Source organism: Nematostella vectensis, chromosome 12 (genome assembly GCF_932526225.1).
Source record: "Nematostella vectensis chromosome 12, jaNemVect1.1, whole genome shotgun sequence".
NCBI lineage: Eukaryota > Metazoa > Cnidaria > Anthozoa > Actiniaria > Edwardsiidae > Nematostella > Nematostella vectensis.
The window spans coordinates 11,331,586-11,355,887 of record NC_064045.1 but is presented as its reverse complement, the minus strand read 5'-3'; the positions used below and the strand labels follow the sequence as shown (position 1 = coordinate 11,355,887).

At 42.1% G+C, this 24,302-nt stretch overlaps 1 protein-coding gene across 1 annotated transcript in view; it reads left to right on the top strand.

Annotated features, from left to right (window-relative positions):
• The window catches only part of LOC116603942, a 56,778-nt gene extending 36,515 nt beyond the window's left edge, over positions 1-20,263 (top strand). Inside the window, exons 20-35 of the mRNA XM_048720034.1 lie at positions 824-1,067; positions 1,169-1,334; positions 1,889-2,082; positions 2,750-2,857; positions 3,250-3,477; positions 3,956-4,081; positions 4,946-5,140; positions 5,595-5,846; positions 6,276-6,848; positions 7,597-7,821; positions 8,233-8,464; positions 9,977-10,191; positions 10,533-11,612; positions 13,414-13,714; positions 15,252-15,482; positions 16,223-20,263. Coding sequence (XP_048575991.1) covers positions 824-1,067; positions 1,169-1,334; positions 1,889-2,082; positions 2,750-2,857; positions 3,250-3,477; positions 3,956-4,081; positions 4,946-5,140; positions 5,595-5,846; positions 6,276-6,848; positions 7,597-7,821; positions 8,233-8,464; positions 9,977-10,191; positions 10,533-11,612; positions 13,414-13,714; positions 15,252-15,482; positions 16,223-18,354 — 6,502 coding nt within the window. The 3' untranslated portion in view covers positions 18,355-20,263. The remainder of the gene's footprint in view (positions 1-823; positions 1,068-1,168; positions 1,335-1,888; positions 2,083-2,749; positions 2,858-3,249; positions 3,478-3,955; positions 4,082-4,945; positions 5,141-5,594; positions 5,847-6,275; positions 6,849-7,596; positions 7,822-8,232; positions 8,465-9,976; positions 10,192-10,532; positions 11,613-13,413; positions 13,715-15,251; positions 15,483-16,222) is intronic.
• The last annotated feature ends 4,039 nt before the right edge of the window (positions 20,264-24,302 follow it).

Here is a 24,302-nt window from a genome sequence, read left to right as displayed (position 1 = left end):
GATTTTCAAAAGCTCAAATTTCACCTTTTGAAAGACTCACAAGTGGAAATTATTTCCAAATGAACGAAAAATCGTATGATTACCTTTTTATAATATAAATGGCAAAATTTTAAAGACATAGACACATTATTTGTTGACAAAAAGTCAGGCGCGTAAAACGCGATGGCATTTATTTGTGATTTGTTCTTACTAAATACGATTGTATGATCGTTGTAGAAACGTTATACAAATTTCAATAGGAAAGAAAACAGTCAATGTTTCTAGCGGAAAATGCTGTTTTTAACATGCTTTTTGATGCCACAATTAGGCAATCATTTTAGTTCATTGTTTAGAACAACTAAACAACAAAAATTAGTCTTTTCTTATAATACTCTTTTCTGATCAAAGCAATTCAAACATTAGAAAGAAAGAGCGAGAAATGAGATGAAAATCGTAGGATTTCGATGTCAGTTTTGACAAGAGCGCGCGCTGTTTTACCATGATTTTATTGGTTCAAATTGTTTGTAAACCAATCAGCGTCCAGTGATACTGCACTGAATTACCTTATTTCAGCACGGAATTACATGAAAACTGCACTGCTCTAATCCAATCAGAATCGAGAAATTTTGCCATGTATATTATAAGTCTACAAATAGCACGTTTATGCGAACCGGAAGTGGACTTTCGGCCGTTGTGGAGGAGGGGGGGTGCGGCTCCTGTTGTTTTTGTATTCGTATTTATATCCTCTGCACCGCCTGGGTGCGGGCCTGTAGTGTTGTTTTGTCTGTGTGTTTTTTTTAAATAGAAAAGCACTTAATGTATTACTATTCCTATTGCGTTTCAGACTGATTCGTAAAACCCTTTTCCGGGCTGTACTCCGCTCCTCAAAAGTTGTGTTTGAGGCCAAGTGCCTACCACATGACCCTACTGACCCAAACCTTATCATCAACTGGAGCCTGTACAAAAACGAGAATGGCACCTGGCAAGAGTTAAACGATCTTGCGTATCGGGCCATATCACCGGTTATCGGCCCCTTCTTGGTACTACCACCCGAATATCTGGAGGGTGGAAAGTTGTATAGAGCCAAGGTAAGGCGTCCGCGTAATATTTGACTGGGGCGACCATATGCATTTTCAAATGTGTGAACCCAGAAGATATCATCACTATGTACATTTTACTCTTTTCGTAGACGATAACCACCGCATCCCGTGGCGCACCAGGAACGACATATTACGACTTCAGGGTGCATTTGCCCCCACGGAACGGCACGTGTGGGACGGACACGCCCATACAGCCCGCGAATCAGGTGTTCAGCTTCTGTTCTGAAGGGTGGCTAGATATGGATGACACTACAGGTAAGAGACTTAATCTTGGTATACTGGCTTGACATTTGATTGGTTAAAAAGGACATTCATCTCTGGGTTAGCGTTAACCTGCTTTCTAGGAACCTGGCCCTGGGTGCTTTTAAGCCTGTTACGATTTACAAGAAAATATATTTTTTTCTGTCCCGGGCCTTTCTTATTTGTTTTGCTCTGTTTGCTAATAGTTTCTTGTGTGAAGCAGTTTGTGAGCATGATGCTATGTGCTATGACATATCATACACGATAGAAGCATCGCCGGTAATAGTCTCAGACATGTATACACCTGTTTTAAATAAGGTTGCTCTCGGAGAATCCGTGTGTTGTAACCCGAAGTGCTTCATGGGTATCAAATTTATAATTAAATAAGCGATAATAAAAACAAAAACTTGTTTACAAAGCTTTAGGATTCTCGTTTATGTTCACATGGCGTTCAGAGACCACGATTCAATAATTCAACCATACTTTACCCATAAACAACTGCGGGCTACGATACATTGATTCGCGGGTGCAACCTTAATTGAAATAGGTGTATCTGTGTCCTTTGCCAGATGTTTCACATTCATACTACTACAAGCTCTCCCCATCGAGCGTGCCAACACTGACGGTACTGGGTTCGCGAGACGAGTGTTCAGGGGGAGTACGCCTGCCCGTGGGAGAGGAGGCGCTTGACTATAATGTTGAGGTTATATGTGTTCTCACGGATAAACTTGGTGGCCAGACACGCTCTTCGTTCTCTGTCAAGGTACATTTTTTTTAAATGTAGACATATTAAAATATGTCTACTTTTTGTTGGATGATATCTCTCACCCTACTCCTTATGTTTTACGGTGTACCCCAGGTCCTCACGTTCCTTCCCTCTCCCCCCCAATATTTTTAAAAATTATAAGGTAATGACCAATAGGGGTGTGGCTGTGCCCCCCAATGTTTTCTTAATCTTTCTGTATTGTGCACCTCCCCCCCAATATTTCAAGGCCTGCTACGGCAATGGTACCTGCATACAGTCTATTGACAAAAAGTTGTCGTCAACCGGCTTCGCGGCTACGCGACAAGCCCGCATGTAAGCATGGGTAAAAACCACTGAAGCACCTAGCTGCATATATTAGCCATCGCGTATACGGTAAGACTGAAGTAAGGCGTTGGCTATTATATGCAGCTAGGCGCTTCAGTGGTTTTTAGCCGTGCTTACATGCGGGCTTGTCGGGTATTCGCGAAGCCGGTTGACGACAACCTTTTGTCAATCGACTGTATGTACCAGCAACTAACTACCTTCCTACTTACTACTTATCCCCCTAAGTTTAACCTGCCTGGCCCAAACCATAACCCTCATGTTACCTCCTTTTGCCTGCCACCTGCCTGAAGTGCTGGCAATTTACGTTGAATTGTCAATGATGTCATTCAACGTTTTCCAGGTTCTTCCAGTACCAGGATTCTCGATTGATGAATTCTTGGACAAACTGGACAATGAAACTCAAGTCAATGGAATGATGGTGACCTTGCAGATGGAGGACAGTTTTGAGGTAGCTAACAGTCGCAAAAACGTACAGTACAGTTAAGTCCAAAGTTGGGAAACACCAGCTAGTTCTCAAAAAAAGCACTTCATTGTACAACATTCATGTTATTCCAGTTTATACACTAAAATTAGATTTTTGTAAGTTTGGAAACCAAGTGACCCTTAAAATGTGAAAACGTGGTGTGAAATCTGTTTAAAAATTATTGCCGCCATTGATTATCTAACGAACTAGGGACTAATACCATGTGTTATTGGTAGATGGAACAGCGGAGCGGTTGCCAAAATTATATACTCTATTGAATAGATACTAGAAAAATCAGAAAGTAAATAATAAACCCATGACATATTTCCACTTACGTTGCTCGTCGTGGCTTCTGACACCCTTCTTTTACTTCTTAGAAACTCTTGGCGTTCATCACGTGGAATACCGATATTCTAAGAAAAATAGCGAGAGATTGTAGTGCAGATTTGTCCAACTACACCTCGCTTCTTCGAGATGTGGAGCTCGCTCTGTCCGCTATGCCGACGCCCGTACCGGCAGAGGAGGCGGATCCTTTCCTGGCACAAATAGCATTGTTGAGTCAGCTCATTGCCAAGCAAAACGAACGAAAGAACAGGACTGCAATTGTGAGTACAAGTAATATGCCTGTTTGTGTATTTTTCTCGGAATTTCCCTCCTCCCTATTCTGTGTACAATATCATCGATTTATTAGTAGATTAAAGATTATATCATTTTGCTGTATCAAAAGTTACGCGACCAAACCGAATCTCTTTTTCTAAAATATGAGAGGACAGAATTGTCAGACGTAAACTACTTCCGTGCTACTTTGACTCAAAATAAGATTCATGTCCCGACATACATAAATGAAGTTTAACCAAAACAGCGACAAATCACCAAAAAAATCCTGTTGAATAGTCGGGATGGGCTTCTCGACCAATACTAGACAATGCCTGAATGATGTCAAATATCCTATAAAAATTTTTGCAGTTCAAATAAAAGCTCCATACTCCTAATCTAATTATGTTCCGTTTATTCGAGTTCTAGTGTGTGAAATGTTTTAACATTAAAAAATGTCTATTTTGTTATTGAAATCTTCTCTGGTAGATTCTGGACCGCATGGCTGCAGTTTTACCGACAGTGCAAATCTTCTCGGTGGATGCCACAGAGACAGTGTCTGCGTGTGTAACCGCTATGCTCAAGGAACAGGCCCCACTCAGCCTCAAATCAAAGGCGAGGCTCTTTCATAAAACAATACTAAGAAAAGTGTTCCTTTTACAAGGGAGTACGCAGCGCATAAAAATCCACAGATGATTTCCAAACATACTGTTATATCGTTCAGTGCCATGCGACGACTGACTTGCTATCTCAGATCGAGGATGAAAGAGGATCGTGTAATAAAATCTGACGTATTGCCGTCAATTTCCAACCCAAAAGCGGGAGCTATGAGATCTTCACGGGGATAAAGGGCCATGCCCTCATCCAGGCCCTCGTCCTTCTGAATGCTTTGACTGCACTTTGGTCAAATCCTGCGAACGCCCCTGTTTTATACCTTTCAATACTAATACCATCGTTATCTTTGCTTATTTTATAATAGACAATGATCAAACACAAATGATTATTAACACGAGCTCTTCGGCGGAATCGTTTGCTTTGGCTAGGGTACTGTAAGGGTTTATTTATAGCGATTTTTAAAGAATAGAAAAACTGATTTCAATTGGATTAAAATTTACAGAGACATGAAAAATGGGGTTCGATAGTGGTTGTTTTATTTTTTCCTCTCCTTAATAAGATATTTTCGCAATCTCATATTCTATTAATTTTTACTGTTAAGTGGTGTAATAACAGTACCACGTGATACCCTTCACCAAAGTGATCAGAATGTTTAAGGAAGTACATTTGATTTGTGTTACAATAAGCTCCCAAAATGATGTCCAATATTTCCTTCACACAATTAAGATGTGCCAATCAGGATGCGTAGATAGGTCTAGTTTTAGAGGTTATATAGGCTTAAAAAATGACGAACATAATTTTACCCTTAGGTTATTTAGGTCTGCCTTGGATATGATTTGACTGCACTGTCCTCTTACCTTTTAGGCTCAACTTGCAGAATCTATGGACCAAGTGCTGTCTTATCTAGCAAGACAGGTATCGACCACAGACCCTGCAAGAGCAGCGGACGCTGCCAGATCTACTGTCCAGGCAGTTGCATATTTGCTTCACGCCTTAGCAATATCAGTTGGGAATATTTATTCGAGCAACGTCACTGCCCTGCAAAATCAAACAGAAAAGGTTTGACGGATCTTTTAAGAATTCAGATGAGAATTGTTACTTCTTCTGTGTCATCGTCACACTTTGACATTTTCATCAATAATACTAATACCATTAGTATTAGCAACATTACAGGAGCAACATTATAATCATCATTATGATCAGCGTCACCGTCACCATCTTCTTCGCTATCTTCTTTGCCGTTGTTGCTGACATTATCATCCGCATACCCGTATAATAATTACTGTCGTCATCATCTTCATAGTTATCATCTTAAACACAATTTTTATTACATCTATCATAATTATCTTTATCATCTATATCATCAATATCATCACCACTTTCTAAAAATAGTCACATCCGTCACAATAATAATCAGCAGCTTCATCACTTTCACCTTAACTTAACCACAAAATTGCCAAAACCCCGTCTTTAAATCGAACGCATCCTAAAATCACCTTTTTTTTCTTCAAAGGAGGAACAAATAATAGATAGCATCATCTTCAAATTCGAGCTTGCCATAGACGCCTTCTTTGCTCTTATCGTGCCAACCGAGTTCCCACTTCAAGTTAATTGTCAGGTTGCATCGTTCACTGTTAGCAAAGTGTTCGTCCAAGACCTGGGCGGATTTGAGCTACCACTGTACAGTTGTGCGAGCTCTTTTCCTTCGAATATTCGGGACACCGTACTAAACGACACTGCAGACAACTCTGTGGTTTCAGTTAAGGTGCAGTTCATATTGTGGTTGCGACTTTTTTCTTCAAGGGGTACTTGTACGATGAATTTGTTGCTGTTGTTCTTTTTTTTTTAAGGCAAGTAAAATAGAAAAACAACGTTAAAAACCATCACAATTTGTATGTCTTTTCATTTGTCAGATAAATACACGTTTATGCTCTGTTCATCTCAAATAGATTAAATGGAACTGCATTTAAAGCTGTCAAAAGTGTATAGAGTGTGCTGTGTGATGGTTATGAGGGTGATGTGACGATGTACCTTTTGTAATGTTTTTTTTTTCACTCTCCTTTTATTTTCTATCAGTTTTAATCCATCTATTCGGGGAATCTTTCCGAAAACTCTCACTAGATCTCACTACACCTCTTCGCTTACCAAATAGTTTTTGCTAGCAACGAATAAATATATTCGCCTTTATTTTTAGGGCAACGCTTTGGGATTCATTGCATACAGTGGGACTGACAGCGCCTTAAACCTTCGCAGTTGGACGACCACTGTTGAAGTCAAAGGGATTGAAATCGCGAACCTCACCGAAGAGATGGAGATTTGGGTTCAAAAACTCGGCGCCATAAACTGTACCTCCAACTCCTTAAGTCACGGGGTCAAACGGTACCACTTCTTTGATATATCCGACAATTACAGCACCATTAACATAGAGCTCCGTCCGTCAGTTGGTAACATAACCGAAGGGCTTGGTTTGACTGTTTGGCTCAAGAAGGACGAGGAGCCCACAGAAGAAGACGAATTCCATTCCTTGCCGTCCAACGGGACAGAATACCGCGGTCGATTGACCAACCCATATATGGTCTTACATCCCAGCGACCTTAGTAACCACACCGCTGCCGGGAAGTACTGGGTTCTCTTGCAGACGAACCTTAGCAACGGTTTCGATGGCTACTCTTCGGTGCCGAAAGTAAATTACTCGCTGTGCGTCTATACCTCCGATTGTAAGTTCTGGGACGCGAAGAACAGGACTTGGGTTCGCGAAGGGTGCCGGGTAAGTTTTTTTTTTACTTATTAGCTGTCACTCAGGTCCCAACGTGTCCCTCCACTGTTGAAGTGTTGCGCAAGCCGCCTGCGGTCACGTGCCGTACATTCCAGACCTCGGTCTTATGTACTCTGTACAGCCCCTCCTGCTAGGTTAATACGCACAATGGGCTTATTAAATAACGGATATCCTTTAAATCTCAAATAAGAATGTCCGTGATATGTAAGGTTTTCGCTTAATAGGTTTTCTATTTATAGAGTAAGATTGGCTAAAGAATATAAAATTGGGAATTTGGAAAATAGTGTCGGGAAATTCACTCTTGATGGATGCACGCATTTTGGCAGAATGGGCCCATTATAGAATGATTATCCTACAAATCTTAAATAAGAATGTCCATGATATGTAAGGTTTTCGCTTTATAGGTTTTCTGTTTATAAGGTAAGATTGGCTAAAGAATTTGAAATAGGGAATTTGGAAAGTAGTGTCCGCTTAATGGAGAGAAATGCACGCTTGATGGATGTCTGTTATTGGATGTTCCACTATTGTTATATTATTTCTACTCTATTTTGTGTAGGTCGGCCCGCTCATGTTCAACTATAGCTATATTATTTCCACTCTATTTTGTGTAGCTACTCTATTTTGTGTAGGTCGGCCCGCTCAGGTTCCGCTATAGTTATATTATCTCCACTCTATTTTGTATAGGTCGGCCCGCTCAGGTTCCGCTATAGTTACATTATCTCCACTCTATTTTGTGTAGGTCGGCCCACTCACCAACTCGACCCACACCCACTGCCTGTGTACACACTTGACTGCATTCGCGTCTGATTTCTTCGTCCCACCCAACAAGATCGACTGGAGTAAGATAACGCTGGAGAATCTACTCAGCAACTTTACTGTCACCGCTATCCTGTTAACTACGATCGGACTCTACTTTCTCCTGCTTATCCCGGCCAGACGTGCAGACAAGCGCGACCTCAAGAAGGTGAGTGAATAAGGCAACCTTTCCTATATCGACCAGATTGTTTCAGACGTTTAGAAAAACGGAATCTCAAAAAGGTGTACAAATAAGGCAACCCTTCCTATATCGACCAGACCGCTTCAGACATTTAGACAAACGTGACATCGAAGGGGTGAAAAGATAAAACAACCCTTCCTATACCGACCAGAAATTTAAAGACGTATAGACAACCGTGACATCAAAAGGGTGTAAGAATAAGGCAGCACTTATATCTTTCAGAACACACACTTGGGGTTCCGCCATGTTGTGTTTCCCAATCTCAGTGGCTCATTCACTACTTCATTTACTTTCATCATTTCTTATAATCGTATAAATGACTATATATATTTTTTATATTAGTAAGGTTCAAACTCTTCGGTATTTTTTGTATTTCAGATCGGGCTTACTCCTATTCCCTCGAATGACCCGCGCGACACCTACGGTTACGAAATCGTGCTGTATACGGGGTACCAGACCGGCCAAGGGACCACCTCTCAGGTGTCAATCACTTTGTCCGGGTCACGTGGGGAGACTCAACCACGTGTTCTCAAGGAGACGGACCCAACGAGAATCAAGTTCAAGCGCGGATCTATCGACAGCTTTCTTCTTACCGTCCCTTGCAGCTTAGGTAAGCCCTTGTCCGGTTTGAGAGAGTTTGTTACATCCTCGGAAACCCAGGGGTATTTTCCTCTAACGTGTTACTCCCGATTGAAACGCTAGAGGAAAATACCCCTGGGTTTCCGAGGATGAGTTTGTTAGCGCGTGCGGCCTGAGTGGTGTGGTCAAGGCTCGAATTCATAGATCCGACATGTCAATCACGCGCGCACGAATAGCCAATCAGGAAAGAGATGGCGCCATGTGGTCCCACAAATGTCCCACAAAAAGTCGGCAATCGACGCCGAAAAAGATTGGTTTGAGATATTGTTTTGCGAATCTGGACAAGCAAATAAGCATTTTCCGGTCGGCGTAGAAAGTGCTATCCCTGTCTTCTTTGCCCGGCCGCTTTTAGTGTAGAGTTGGGAATCAAATTGTAGAAAAACACGTAAAATTTACTACAAAGAAACGAAAAACAAAAAGCAAACAAACCTCTTACAAGAGCAGTGTATGTCCTACCATTAAACTTGTGTTTGATATCACCTAGGTTGCTTTAATTACATATAAGAATGAGACTGTCGTTTGTATTTTTACTGTAAATCTTGACGTTTGCCGATAAAACTTGTAGTTAGAAGTCAGTCGAAAACAGCAAATTCGGCTTTCCCCGAAATGTTGTACAATTTGTGGGACTTTTGTGGGACATTTGGGTTGCACTTCGCTGGCTTCTATTTGCTGCTTTCTGATTGGATATTCGTGCGCACGTCGGATCTATGAATTCTGGTTTTTGCTGGAGACTTTTCAGAATTCATGTCTTGGTTCAAATTTGCGTCACAAATTGTATTGTTCTCAATTCAAATGGCAATTCATTCCAAAGTTTAGGAGCTACAATCGAAAAGGCTTGGTCACAATAGGCCTTCCTGGGGTATGGGGTGTTTCCCCATGTAACCTGAAGGTATTGTTTCCCCGTCTAACCTGAAGGTATTGTTTCCCCGTGTAACCTGAAGGTATTGTTTGTGAAGAAAGATAGTTCAGTTGCAGTACACGCATCCCCATTCTCACTAGGCCGTTAAACATAGTGTTTCCACGTAGTGGTAGTGATGGTGGTAGTGATAGTAATGGCGAAGGCGATGGTGGTGGCGAAGGCGAAAGCGATGGCGATGGCGATGGCGATGGCGATGGCGATGGCGATGGCGATGGCGATGGCGATGGCGATGGCGGTGGCGGTGGCGGTGGCGAAAGCGATGGCGATGGCGATGGCGATGGCGATGGCGATGGCGATGGCGATGGCGATGGCGATGGCGATGGCGATGGCGATGGCGATGGCGATGGCGATGGCGATGGCGATGGCGATGGCGATGGCGATGGCGATGGCGATGGTGATGGTTGGTGGTGATACTAGTGATGGTGATGGTGGTGGTGACAGTGATGGTGATGGTGATGGTGACAGTGACAGTGATGGAGATGGTGACAGTGATGATAATGATGGTGACGGTGATGGTGATGGTGATTGTGATGCTAATAAATCGCGCCAATTCCTTTTTACCAGGAGACATCTATAAACTTAAGATCTGGCACGACCATAGCGGTGACGATCCTTCTTGGTTTCTTATCCGTGTACTCGTGCGCGACCTTCAGACGGATAAACGAATGTGGTTCATCTGCAACAGATGGCTCGCGGTTGAGGAAGAAGACGGTAAAATTGAACGCGTCCTCTTAACAGCCTCCAGGAAAGAGATGACTGGATTCAACATGTTGTTCCAGGTAGCCGGAGGAATGTTTTATAAATTTATACGTATTATTCTTATATTTGATATTTATACCTAATATCGACATGAAAAGCGATTTCGTTTCCTACGAAACGTACTCTGGCCGTGTCGCGATAAGCATGCTGGGGAGTTTACTTGAAGCGAAGAACTAAGAAGTTTTATTTTTCCGTTAAATATTTTGTCAAAATTTCCTTTTCGTGTCATAAATACAATCACGCAATTTTTTTTTAAAGATTTTCATCAATGCCCGTCAAAAATCTTGTTCAACGAAAATTGTTATAATGTAGGAACTGTTATATTGTTGTTGGAAAATATTCAAATCTCCCTTATCTTCAGGACAACGCACGAAAGAACCTCTCTGACGGTCACTTGTGGTTCTCATGCGCTATCCGCCCACCCACAAGTAACTTCACCCGTGTCCAGCGCATGACATGTTGCCTAACACTGCTGATCAGCACAATGCTCGCGAGTGCGATGTTCTACCAAACAGGCCCCGCCCCTCCTAGCTCCGAAGTTGTGATTGGTCCATTGCGGCTGTCAGTTCGCCAGCTTGGAATAGCCGTCATGAGTAGCTTGGTTGTCTTACCCGTGAACTTGCTGATTATCCATCTCTTTCGTAAGGCGAAGCCCAAAAATACCGCTCTTTTAGCGATAAATGCTTACCGGAATAAGCATAGAGGTAATGTCATCGAAGTGGAAGATGATGGGGACTTGGATAAGGAGAAAGGCAGTTACCTTGCAGATGAAAACGTTTATCAAGAAATAGATGAAGTTGCAGAGCCTGCTATAGACAAGCCGGCGAACGAGATTGAAAAGGAATCAACGAAAAAGAAGAAGAAAGAGAAAAAGAACCCTTACATCTTCCCTCACTGGGTGACTTACATTGCTTACGTTATATGCGTCCTGACAGTCCTTGTGTCATCAGTGTTTGTAATCTTCTATTCGTTGACGTACGGGAAGGCCAAGTCCGAGGCCTGGGTAACAGCTATGCTAATATCCTTCTTTCAAGATTTGCTCATCTCACAGCCAATCAAAGTGCTTGTCATGGCCATCATCTTCGCATTGATTATAAAGAACCCGGATAACGATACGGAGGAGCAGCCGCTGAACCCGGAACTCGCCGCAGACGAGGAGTGGGCTCATCACTTCGACGACTACCATTCTAAGTCTTGGCATGGGGGAGACTTTGTGCCTAAACCCCCTGGCGAGGCCGAGCTTTACATGTCTCGTCAATACAGGCTCAAGCAGAAAGAGATGAAGGCAATCATCAGAGAGATCACCTTGTATTTGATCTATCTCATGGTGCTGACTATTGTTGTGTACGGTAGCAAGGACTCGCAAGCGTTTCCTATAACTAATAGCGTCCTCAATCGGTTTGGGAATAGTCACTACAGCGGAGGGAACCCTCTAAATGCTGTAAGTTGAAGACCACGTCACCCCTAACTTCACACGCCCCTTTTCCCTCCCCTCTCTACACAAAAGAAAGATGTACCGATCTCTAAATGTTAGTTCTCACTAGGATCTTTCTTACGCTGATAGCATCTTATTAATGAGGACGAACTTTGCGACAGACAGAGCCGTCCTTTTTAACACGACGAGTAAAACCATGAACAGCGGTGACTTTGAATATCTGTTCCAACCAATCACACGCTATATATAAATAAACGGTCAAATATGAACAAGTCTCGACAAGATAGCATAAGAAAAGAGAGTGAGTCTTTGGTATTACCCCAGCGCCATGTCGATTCCCATCCTGGCTATTTTTAGTAACCACCACCCCACCACTGCGCGTGAGGATTTGCTCCGTTTATTTTGTTCTACCCCCGCACGGGTTGCGTGTTGTTGTTTTGCCAATTCGATATGAATAAAAAGAAATCTTGTAAAATAACTCGGAAGAGTTATTAAGTAAGCAAGATTGGCAAATATACTCACAGTTTTTTTTGTCTGAGCGGCGAAGACAAGTCAAGAAGAAAGAAAATAGCGACGAGCGATAAAATGGCTGTGATACCGTGTTTGATTCAAATCCCTAGAAACAACATAAAAGAAGTACAGTAATATTTTTTCCCACTATTAGAGAAGCTCAGATATTTCAGCTTGCTGGCTTTGATCATCACAAAAATGCATTTCCTTGCTATAAGGATAGTTTTATGAAATGTATTTTTCTTGGATTCCTTCTCAATTCACCGGGATATTCACAAAGATCAATATCGTATCTAACTTACAGATTTCGTTTGACCACTAGGAAGATAATGAATGTCGAGAAACCACGAAAAAGCAGCAAGGTAGAGTGGAAGTTGTGTTAGAAGCACGAGGTTTTCCGCTCTTGATTTTGAATGTCTCTTTTTTATACACGTTTTCGAAATCTTGTAATTATCGAAGTACTACATCTCCTTAATAAACCGCAACTGCCTGTATCCTTCATGCAAATGAAATTTTCGATGTTATTTGTGCAAATAGGGTGTTTTTTTTTTCGGTTTCAAGTCTCAAAACAGCGGCAAACAACAAGATGTAAATGCCAAAGGTCGGGCGTAGGGTGAGTAAAAATGCTCACGCGCAGTGGTGGGGTGGTGGTTACTAAAAATAGCCAGGATGGGAATCGACATGGCGCGCGGGTAATACTAAAGTGTCACTTCATCTTATGCTCTCTTGGTCTCGATAACTTCCAGGTGTATAAATGATGCGTCAGAAGCGTTCCACACATATTTTGGATGTTTTACTGTTAGCGCTGTAATAGGATTTATCTAAGCGAAAATAAATTGTGTACGTCGGTACTTTTGAAAACGTCCGGTCCATAGCTCACTTGTATTGTGTCTGGCGCCTCAAGTGCCAACTGATGCACAAAGTGCTAAATAACCAAGCACCGGACTACCTTACAGAACAATTTACCAACTTTAACGCTGTACACTCACGGAACACTAGATACGCTACTTGCGATCTAATTTTACCGCGTGTCCATCGCTCATTTGGCGAAAGAACACTACGGTTTAAATATGCTCAGCTGTGGAATGCTCTCCTTCCTGGCATCCGGGAAATCAAATCCCTGGCATCTTTTTCAAGGATGCTTAGCGGCATGAAATAAACATCCATTTCATGTTTTAATTGCATATTTTAACTGTGTTATTTAATTTGAGAGCCACAAGTTCATTATCTGTATTATGAGTAACCCTCATTAAAAATTGTCTCAATCAATCAATAACATTGATTGCTAATATTCTAGGTCACGGAGCCGAAAGACTACTGGGACTGGGTCCAGAATTCCCTTGTCCCTACCCTAACGCCGCAGTACTGGTATGGTCCCTATGTGGACCACCGGGAAGAGAAGCTCTGGACCGAAGAGGTGATTCTCAGCAAGTCTCGCAGAGGACGCGTCAAGATGGCGACGCGTGAAGTAGGGAAGGCACCCCCGGAGAAGTACGTCAGCGAGGGCCTGAAACCTTTCCCAAAGGGTGTGACCGGTGAAAGGGGAGTCGAGTACATTATTGGGACAGCAAGACTGCGGCAGCTCCGGGTGGCCCAAGGTACGGAAGTGTTTATTGATACTGCCCTCGTTAACGGGTGGCTCTTTTAAGGTTTTTGGCAGGAAACAGCGTGTCCTTAAAAACGTGCCCTTATATACGAGGCTTCCAAGTTACCTTTGAGAGATCTAACATTTTTGATTTGCACAAGCGCGAATTAGCATCTTGAGACATCATAAATACGCTTCATATAAATTGAAATTTCGTCGATATAGGTACCTAAGATACGGACTACTCCACGCAGTTTAGTAGATGCTACCACCCAGCTTACCTCACCAGCGTTTTTTCTACGGTTGCACAAAGCTCGGATAAGTCTTATCCACCGGCTAAATATTTATCCAGCGGATATAAAGTTATCCGGATGAAAGAGGTCGGACAAAATCTTATCCACCGAATAAATGTGAAGAAAAAACAAAATGGCGTCTTGCTTTCAAATTTATTGTCAGAATTTAGACTAATGTTTGACACAGTGAAAGTTGAAACACATGCAAACAACGAATTTTATAGTTGGTAAATTTACAATGAACTTCGAACTTACATGCAGCTCTGGCAGGACCAGAAACAATCTATATTGCCCGTTCTGTCCAGAAATGTGAGTCCCCCAAGACAGGAGGAAGCTAACCCTTACCCCTGTGATCATTCCATGATTTACGTGCACTTTGCCTCAATAAACTGCTTGGTTTTCTGGAACTTTTTGTAGCTCTTTCAACGGTCGCCATTTTGTTTAAAGGAAAAACAGCGTGCGCTTTGCATATTTACCATGAAAACGGGGAGCCATTAAGTGGTAATGATGTCTATTCAGCGGATAGTTATCCAGCTTTCTATCCACGCTTTGTGCAACGCTATTTTATCCGCTGGATAGGGATTTTATTCGGTGGGTAGCGCCTATCCGGCGGATAACTTATCCAAGCTTTGTGCAACCGGCCCCAGGTTGATTAAGTACTGCAAGCGACACGACCTCCAACAAAAAGCATTTAAGTTAATTAAAAGATGAGGGGTTCGCATATAACCATGTGGTCCTAATTGTGCCCTTATTGATGGGGTTTTACTGTGTACAATATGATGGTTTTATGCTCACAAATAGCTCGTTTGACCCTGTTGACGAGTTTTTCGCTATGTGAATAATAGCATTGTATCCCCTATCCCAGATGGCTGTGTGGTCCAAAGATTGCCCGTATTAGCGAGGTTAATCTGTATAAGAATTAACATTGTTTTCCCTATCCCAGATGTCTGTGTGGTCTTAACATTTCCCGTATTAGCGAGGTTAATCTGTATAAGAATTTACATTGTTTTCCCTATCCCAGATGTCTGTGTGGTCTTAACATTGCCCGTATTAGCGAGGTTAATCTGTATAAGAATTTACATTGTTTTCCCTATCCCAGATGGCTGTGTGGTCTTAACATTGCCCGTATTATTGAGGTTAATCTGTATAAGAATTTACATTGTTTTTCCTATCCCAGATGTCTGTGTGGTCTTAACATTGCCCGTATTAGCGAGGTTAATCTGTATAAGAATTAACATTTGATTTTCCCTATCCCAGATGGCTGTGTGGTCATAAAAGGAGTGGAGCCGCACGTGTACACGTGTTCAGCCCCGTACTCCTGGGAGCAAGAAGACACAGGCGTCTATACCGCTGGCTGGGTGCCTGTCAACTCTTCAGACGTAGAAGACGTAAAGAAAAGAGAGAAGAACTCAGCCTGGATCTGGCGGAGCGCTCTACAACTCCAAGGGACCCCCTATTGGGGCAAATTCAACACCTACTGGGGAGGGGGTAAGTTTAAATTCGCAAATAGCTCTTTCGCTTCATTGCCTCAGAAACCAAACTGTGAGATCATATAACAAGTAGCCCTTCCTGGAAAAGTTTCATATGACATGGTGAAGCGAACATGTAAAGACCGATTTAGACAGCACGATTTAGTCGTATGCGACCTGCCTACGACATGTCTTGGCCCGAAATTACACATAACCACTTCCGTAGTCGAGCATCTTAGCGGAGTCGTAGGCTGAATTACGCCTACGACTAGAACTGTAGAAGTGTCGAATACAACTAAATCGTGCTGTCTGAATCAGCCTTAAAACCTTCTTGACGCACCGATAGATCAAAATAACTGTCTACTTATCAAAATGCAAATGCATCCATTTATAAGTTTACAGTAAAACATTAAGTTTTCCGGGTATCTATAGATTGTTTTGCACCCTATTTCTCGCATTTACATGCTACACGATTTAAGAAGTCGGGCCGACCCCGAATCAATGTTCATAAACGACCAACATATCGCTACATGTAAATCAACCCGCAAAAGAAGTATGTTAGTTTCCATGGAAACCCGTTATTTTACTGTAGGAGGAGTAAGGAATCAGTCGCGTTAGATTTAAGAAGTCGGGCCGACACCGTGCATAAACAATGTGCATAAACGACCAACATATCGGTGCATGTGAATCAACCTGCAAAAGAAGTATGTTAGTTTTCATGGAAACCCGTTATTTGACTGTAGCATTAATATCTTACAGGTTACATTGCGAACATCGGAAAAAATCGTCTTGCGACAGTAGAAAATCTCCAAAACCTAGAACTAGAACTCTGGATTGATCGCTATACTCGCGCCATCTTTGCCGAATTTGCCCTCTACAACGCCTATTCGAATTTCTTTGTCATCGTCAATTTACTGTCGGAGGTCACACCAACAGGAGGTTATTTTCACTTCGAGAACATCCGAACAATGCGAATCTATAGGTACACCGGGCCGGACACGTATGTTATCATGGCGTTTGAGCTGGTGTACATCGTCTTCCTGATCACATTCACGTACAGCGAAGTAAAGCAAATGTTTCATCAGAAGAAGAAGTACTTAAAAGACCCTTGGAATTACACGGAAATCATCGTCATCTGCACATCCTTCTCGGCGATAGGGTTATATTTTGCAAGACTCGCCTTTGGGAAATACACCGTCAGTCGAATGAGAGATAACCCTGACGACTTCATCAGCTTCAACTACGTCCAAGTACTGGACGACAGTCAGAACGCCTGCTTGGCTTTTGCTGTGTTCTTTGCCTTCCTGAAGTCTCTGAAACTGTTGAGATTTAATCGCCGAATGGGTCTACTTACGAGCACTGTGAAGGCTTGTGCTGCTCCGTTGGCATCATTCTTCGTGATGTTCCTGATTGTGTACCTGGCGTATGTGCAGTTTGCGTTCATCTCGTTTGGTTCCACGGACCAGAACTATGGATCCTTTGCTTCGTGCATGAGCACAATGCTATCCATGACTCTTGGGGGCTTTGACTTCGAGGGCTTGGAAAATAATAACCGTCTCCTTGGACCCATCTTTTTCTTCAGTTACATGGTATTCGTGTTCACCATCCTCGTCAACGTCTTTATTGCTATCATCAATGAGGCGCTTGAAGAAGTTTCCAGTGACGCCGAAAAGCAGGCAAATGATTACGAGATCATTGACTATATGATGCACAAGTTCAAAGAGCAGATCGGGATTAACGTTGGCCCAGCAATAAAGCCCTTATACAAACCTTCCAAGACCAAGCTGGAACAGGACGTCGAGAGTATCGAGTCGATGGCTGAAAACATTGAGTATGCCATGTGTCATGTTATCGTGGAAAACCAGCGGCAGATGAACTGGCTTGCAATTGAAACTTTGACGCCGATGAAAAAGCTACTCCTGCGAGGGTTTTTGGAAAGCGATGAAGACTTCAACGAAGATGAACTCTCGGATATGATTCCATTGTTCGAGAAGTTTCTCCAGAAACAGTCTACTGGCGAGGACATGTTGGCGACACGACCGTATTCTACGTTGAAAGACGACAGCAGTTTAAGCGATATCTCCTTGACCATAGAGGAACTAGGTGAGGGGGGATACCAGAGTGCTCACAGAAGTAAACCGAAGTATGAATCCTTGAAGAGCTACTCACGAATGAAGTGGTTCTTCAAACGAAAAGGCAAACGCATGTCTGACTACGTGGAGGGTGGCGACCTATCCAAGATGTCTGACCATGTTTCTCAGGGCTGCAACATGTATGAGTCCATTGACGGGAGGAAGGGTGCTGAAATAGGTATTCTATCAAGCGGGGAAAGTAGTGAAAGCTCTTCGATGTATAGTGGTTCTTTCCATAACCTTTGCCCTGATGATAATTGCACTTCTGCTGGGTTGCTCGACAGCGGTGACTGCATTGAGGAACCTCAGCAGGCTTCGTCTGGGATGTGTGAGGCTAAGGAGGAGGAGGAGGAAGAGGGACAGGAAGGGGAAGAGGAGATCGACACAGAGAAGGACACAGAGGCAGAATTGAATGATGAGACAGGTGCAATTGGGAACACTGGCCAGCAAGAGGAAAAAGGAAGAGTTGTTGGAGAAAAAGAGACTGAGACAGAGGAGGATGATCAAGTGATGGGAATAGAGAAAGGACATGAAGAGGCTGGAACACATGCTGAAAATGAAAAAGAGGTAAAAGGAGAAGAGGCAAAGAGAGAAGAGGCAAAGAGAGAAGAGGCAAAGAGAGAAGAGGCAAAGAGAGAGGAGGCAAAGAGAGAGGAGGCAAAGAGAGAGGAGGCAAAGAGAGAGGAGGCAAAGAGAGAGGAGGTTGAGACCAAGGATGAACCGCAGGGAGAAAACAGGGAAGAAGAGACAAAAGTGTAGATAATGCAGAGACAAAAAACAAGGTATAGTGAAGGGAGGAAAGAGATTGGTATGGAAGGAAATGGATATAGATGAAATAGAGACTAAAACAATGGCAAATTAGGATAGTGTTGCAAAAGTGCATTTACTTCCGGTCAATTATGTAACAATCTTGCAGAATCGCGAAAAAAATATTTCAAAATTGTAAAAACAGTGTGTCTATTGGAAAGTTTCATAGAGAATGTGACTGATTATTTAGAGCGGGTGGCCTGTTAAATATAACAGATTCTAATAGATTTTTTTGCCGGTTAAAGTTTCCGTCGGCCCGCCGGACGTATTCTCCTGCGGTTGCCGCTAAAGGTTGATTTAGACAGCATGATTTAGGGCGCGTTTTTTTACACGTGATTTCGGAATGAGAATGATTAGAATAGAAAAAGAGCGCGCGTTCGTTTATCTCGCGTTCCCATTCCGAAATGGAATGAAGGCCGTTCCACCCATTCTGCTAAATGTAGCAGAATGACTCGAATGTTATTCTGAACATTCTCTACCAACCATTCTCATTCCAGAATGATAGGGAAAAAATGCGCCCTTAGTCGTATCCGAACTGCCTACGAAATGTCTGAGCTTTGAACTGCACACTACGAAGTTCGTAGTCGAGCACCGTAACGGAGTCGTAGGCTGATTTACACTCTGCGCCACGAGTTGTAGAGGGGTGGTAAGCGGGTCACATACGACTAAATCGCGCTGTCTAAACCAGCCTTAACAGCCTGTTGCGGTACAGTAAAACCCGCGTGTAATAACCCAGTGATTTAAGAACCTATACCACAAAATATAAGAATCTACTTAAGCCAAAAAATTATTTGATTATGATTAGTAACTCCACGAAAAATAAAAGAAATGTTAGGGCTTAAGGGCTTTGAAATGCTAAACATTTCGCTCTTCCATAATGATAAGATCATCTCTATTTAGCAAAGTGGCTATGTATTCAGTCACCCTTTTGTGATTATAAATCCTACTGTTTGTTAACTTGAAAAAAAATGAGAACCTAATAAGAATCTATTTTGCCTTAATTGTTAGAAAGTACCCCAAAATGTAGGAACCTGTTTTGCCAGACTTCAAAAAATCTAGGTTCTTACAAGCGGGTTTTTACTGTATACAAGAGGTTACTAGGGGAAAAATTCTCAGGCTACAAAAATTCTCAGGCTACAAAAATTCTCAGGCTACAAAAATTCTCAGGCTACGAACATTCTCAGGCTACAAAAATTCTCAGGCTACAAAAATTCTCAGGCTACGAACATTCTCAGGCTACGAACATTCTCAGGCTACAAAAATTCTCAGGCTACAAAAATTCTCAGGCTACAAAAATTCTTAGGCTACAAAAAGTCTCAGGCTACAAAAATTCTCAGACTACATAGGCATCTGGATCAGCACTTCGACCAGCCTCGAACATTGCGAAAAAAAATTGCCCTACCCTTCCCTTTCTCTAAAACATGCAATTCTTTATATTTGTCATCGTTACATTTCAAATAGCAGGAACATATCAATCAATGGCTGTCGTTTTTCTAAATGGCCAAAAAGAGCCTGGGGCGAGCGCGCGGGAGACCTGTGATATTCTAAAACGTTAGGGGCTAGGCTCCATTTTCAAGATGGCTGCCAGCAAAATCGAAGTAAACACGAATTCCTGCAAGTTTACGTTGAAACTCAAAGTTCTAGAGTCATAAAAAAGCGAAAAAATGGTATGTAATGTCTAATAAGGGAATGACCGAGCGAGCTAGAAAACGGCAGTTTTTAAAACAAGATTGACTGATATGAATTGCTTCGTGGTACGAGAGCGTGAAATAAATAGTCATTGCCATTAGCTTTATAGCCTTTGTATCTTTAACTTGTTAATATTTATTATGTTAACTTCCTATTAAATCACATAAAAGAATTCAGATTTGAATTAGTATTTCTTTACCCTACCGTGCGTGCGTGACCACGTGACTACGCATTAACCCCCTATAGCTCACAGGGGCGTAGCTAGGGGGGCCCGGGGCCCCCCTTTTAGTAGCCAAAAATACAGTAAATGTATAAGACATTATCTAAAACACAGGAGACAATGCCCTGAAAGGGCCTCTTGGGCCCCTCATGTTAAAAATTCTGGCTACGCCGCTGGCTTATGATGCTAAAGGTGACACTATCGGAAAAATACCACTTTAAAGATGTTTCATTATGAGGCTTGGTTAATCAAAGCTCAGGAACCTTTTTTGATAGGGATACGCTTAGAAATAGAGTAATTTTTTTAATAGACTTCGTATTTCATCTACAATCACAGGATACACTGTGAATACGCCAAGTCTAGCTGTATTTTGCCTTTTGACCGCGATAAGACAGCATTATGACTGCGACTGGACGCATCGACAAATCTGCGCAAAAAAACAGGCTATTTCGACATTTACCCTAAAAAAACTCATACAAAGAGCGGCTCAGTAGCTTTTGACATTTCCTACTTAAGGTGTGATTTCTGTGTACTTGCATGGATGGCATTGCAGGAATGAACAAGCCCTTTTCTACTATCCCTACGGTTGTGGTTTTTTTTTTCATTCGTATAGTGTAACGCGCGCTATATATATAATATGCAAGAACATTGCTCTGAATGGCACAAGCTACGTGTCGATTTTTGCGGGGTTTCAGCGGGTAAAACCAAGCAAAAACTTTGAGTTTCTCGAAAAATGCTTACTACGCAGGCTATACCAATGTCAGACACAATTTCTTAGCAGCGTGGAAATAAAGGCTTTCCAGCCTCAGGCGTTCTGACCGGGTTTCCTGAGGGTGAACGGTCTAAAAGAGCCTGGGGAGACCTCCGGTTCTTCAAGATGTTCTAGGAGAGAACAAAAGCAAGACGCAACTTTTGCAGTGGACTCCCAAACCCCAAATATGGTATGTACTGACCTTTTAAGGAATTGGACAAGCGAATATGAAAACGACAATTTTTAAAAGACTAGACCCTGCGCGCAGGGTTGACTGGGATACCTGCATGAAAGGGATTGCAATTTGTTTGAGTAACTGTGTTCTGACATGTATGACCAAAAATGTTTTTTTCTACCATGAAAAAAAACGGATGAATAGGCTATAGAATATCAAACACAACAGAATCCTCTAGTTCTTATTGCAAATGTTTTATTTTTCATTAAAATGTTCATTAAGAATATGACATTTAATAAGAGATAGAGAATATATCTTAGAAAGAAAAATAAAACAATAAACAAATCAAAGGAAGGCATATGTTATTATTAGCAACAAAAAGGCATACTTATACATCCATTGGTATTGCGAGTCTCATCAGGTTTGTGGAGGACACTGTTTATCAAGAATTGATTCAAACCAAAGGTCTAGAGTAGAAAACGAAATATAGGCAATTGATATTACCTCTACTTCATTCCTGAGTGCATAGAGCATTTTAAGGAAACAGTCTATTACTGACTATGCAGTAGTCTGGACTAGTCGAGTCCCCCGTCTCGTGTAGAATCGAAAATCCTCCTGACGAAATACGGGGTTAAAAATCCAAGTTGAGTACGACTTTCCTCAGCGACATTATAGATGGCAAGGCTTTGATTGCATTTCCAGTAATGAAATAGTCAATCTTGCCTTTTCAACTTCACAAATGCAAGCGAGTGTTCGTTAGATTTTTCAAATTCCAATATGGCGGACTGTAATCACAGTCTGAGAAGTCTAACCAAGAATTGGAGCTTGGGCTTCCTGTACATTGCGCAAATTTTCAGACTTGTCGGAGAAAAAAAAACAGTTGCATTTTATGACTGGGTTACCGCAGGTATCCCAGTAAAAATATTTTTGACGTCACAGTTAAGCAGATCGTCCCAGATCCTGTTATAAGACGGTGTTATAATATTATAACAGATCCCACGCCTCCTCGCGGTTTATCAACGAGCACAGGAAACTTAAAAAAAAAACAGTGATTTCAATGAAAGCTACGTGTAACACTATCTTCTCAAGTACTCTCAGTGTGAGCAATGAGGGATCAACCCTTTGGGCTGCTATTCGAATGCCTTTAGGGCAACCGACCGATCAAACCGACCCAAGGGGAGATGAGACGAGAATGCTAGCAGGATTTCTTGCGTAATTTTGGCGCCTGAGATAATCCTAGGATACATAATTACCCACGGGGTTACCCACTGACTACGACTTAAAAGAATGTCGATTACCCTCTCCCGGGGGGGACTTCTAGAAAAACAGACGGGGGTGCTCGACAGCAAAGTCAATTTTAACCCTAAGGGCGTGGTCAACAATAATTCTTACCCCTAAGAGATAGCACATTGGGTGTGGTCGAAGGAATTTTAAACCCTTAGAGATAGCATTAAAAAACAATGCTCGTTTTAATTGGCTGACGGATCCTGTATTGTTATGTTACCGACAGTAAAGTCGAAAGTATTAACCGATCAGTTGACTTGTGGTTTATTGTAAAATACGTTTCGAGCGATTGGGCCACCATTGAGTGTGAGACACCCTTAAAGATAGCAGAATCGGAAAAATCCTCCTCCCCCGGCGTAAAAACCCCTAAAAGATAGCAGAATCGGAAAAAATGCTAAATAACAACCCCTAAGAGATAGCAGTACACCAAAAAGACAGGTCGAGCACCCCCGTCTACTTTTCGAGAGTCCCCACCCCGGGCCCACTCTTTGTTATTGTTTATCATTGAAAATTCAGCGGCTTATTCGCAAGGAAACTTCAAAATAACAATCTACAAATAAAGTCTGATATGTTTTTGACGATATTTGATATAAAATATATTGGTTACTTGCTTGAATTAGCCGATGGAAATGGATGCTTTGTGTGCCATTAGCGGGAGCACAAAATGGCGGCGTTATTGGCCTTCTTTAAGCAATTACGACGGCAAAGTGGACGAAGATGGAAGATAACAATGTAACTTGATTTAGAATCCAATAAAAGAGCGTGAAAATGCGTTCTGTATGATACATTTCAGCCGTTTTCCACCAAACCAGGACGTGAAAACTCCGATTTTCATGTTCGATTGAGGACGGGACTGTTGCCCTGTTAACTCCTCTAACTACGTTCGCCATATAAAAATAATATATTCTTACCTAATTATATGTTACTCACACTTATGCTCATTCCATATACCATTGTAACTTCACATTTTGCCTGCTCGATTGTTCAGTAAGGGGGCCTGGCTGGGTAAAGGGGGGGGGGGGGGGGGTGGGGGCTCAACTATCCGAGAAACATTTCTTTGTCGCGCTACAGAATTTAGCGCGCGCTAATGTTTTGCCAGGCCTTAACTACTACAGAGGATAATCACGCAACGTTACAAGAAGAAGATCAAGGCCATAACCTCAGAATATTATTGATATTATTACTGTAAGTAACGCGTGTGTTTAGTCTGAGAGTTTAATGAGCTTGTTGATGGACATTTCCTGAACTCGAAGTTTGAATAGCTTTAAGAAACTACAGATAATAGACAAGCGCTTAGCCAATGTGTTGCTTTTTAGCCCTGTGCAAACTGCCCCAACACATGGCCAGCATGTAATAAGATCACGCGTGACTGGCGTTTGATGCATGACTTACACTCCCGCCTCCCAGTATAAACCAATTCAAATACTCCTTCTTTTCAAGAACTATCCCCGTTTGGAACTCTCTGCCCCAACAAATGCTAGACCTCAGCTCTGTCGATGAATTTAAGATAGCCGTCACTGGCGAGCTGGCCCGGCAATGATTTAGTCGCCATACTACCCATGTACATGTGTATTGTTATCTCATCATCTTATCGAATTGTTACGTTTATTTATTTATTTATTCATTCATTTATTGTTTCTTTTGTTTTATTTATTATTTATTTATTATCAACCGTAGTATGTGCATGGGTAGTTGGTACGCTGCCCCTCATTGCCGGATTAGCTCGCTAGTGGCAATTATTGTATTTAAAGGTTAAAGGATGACGAGACCAAAGGCAACCC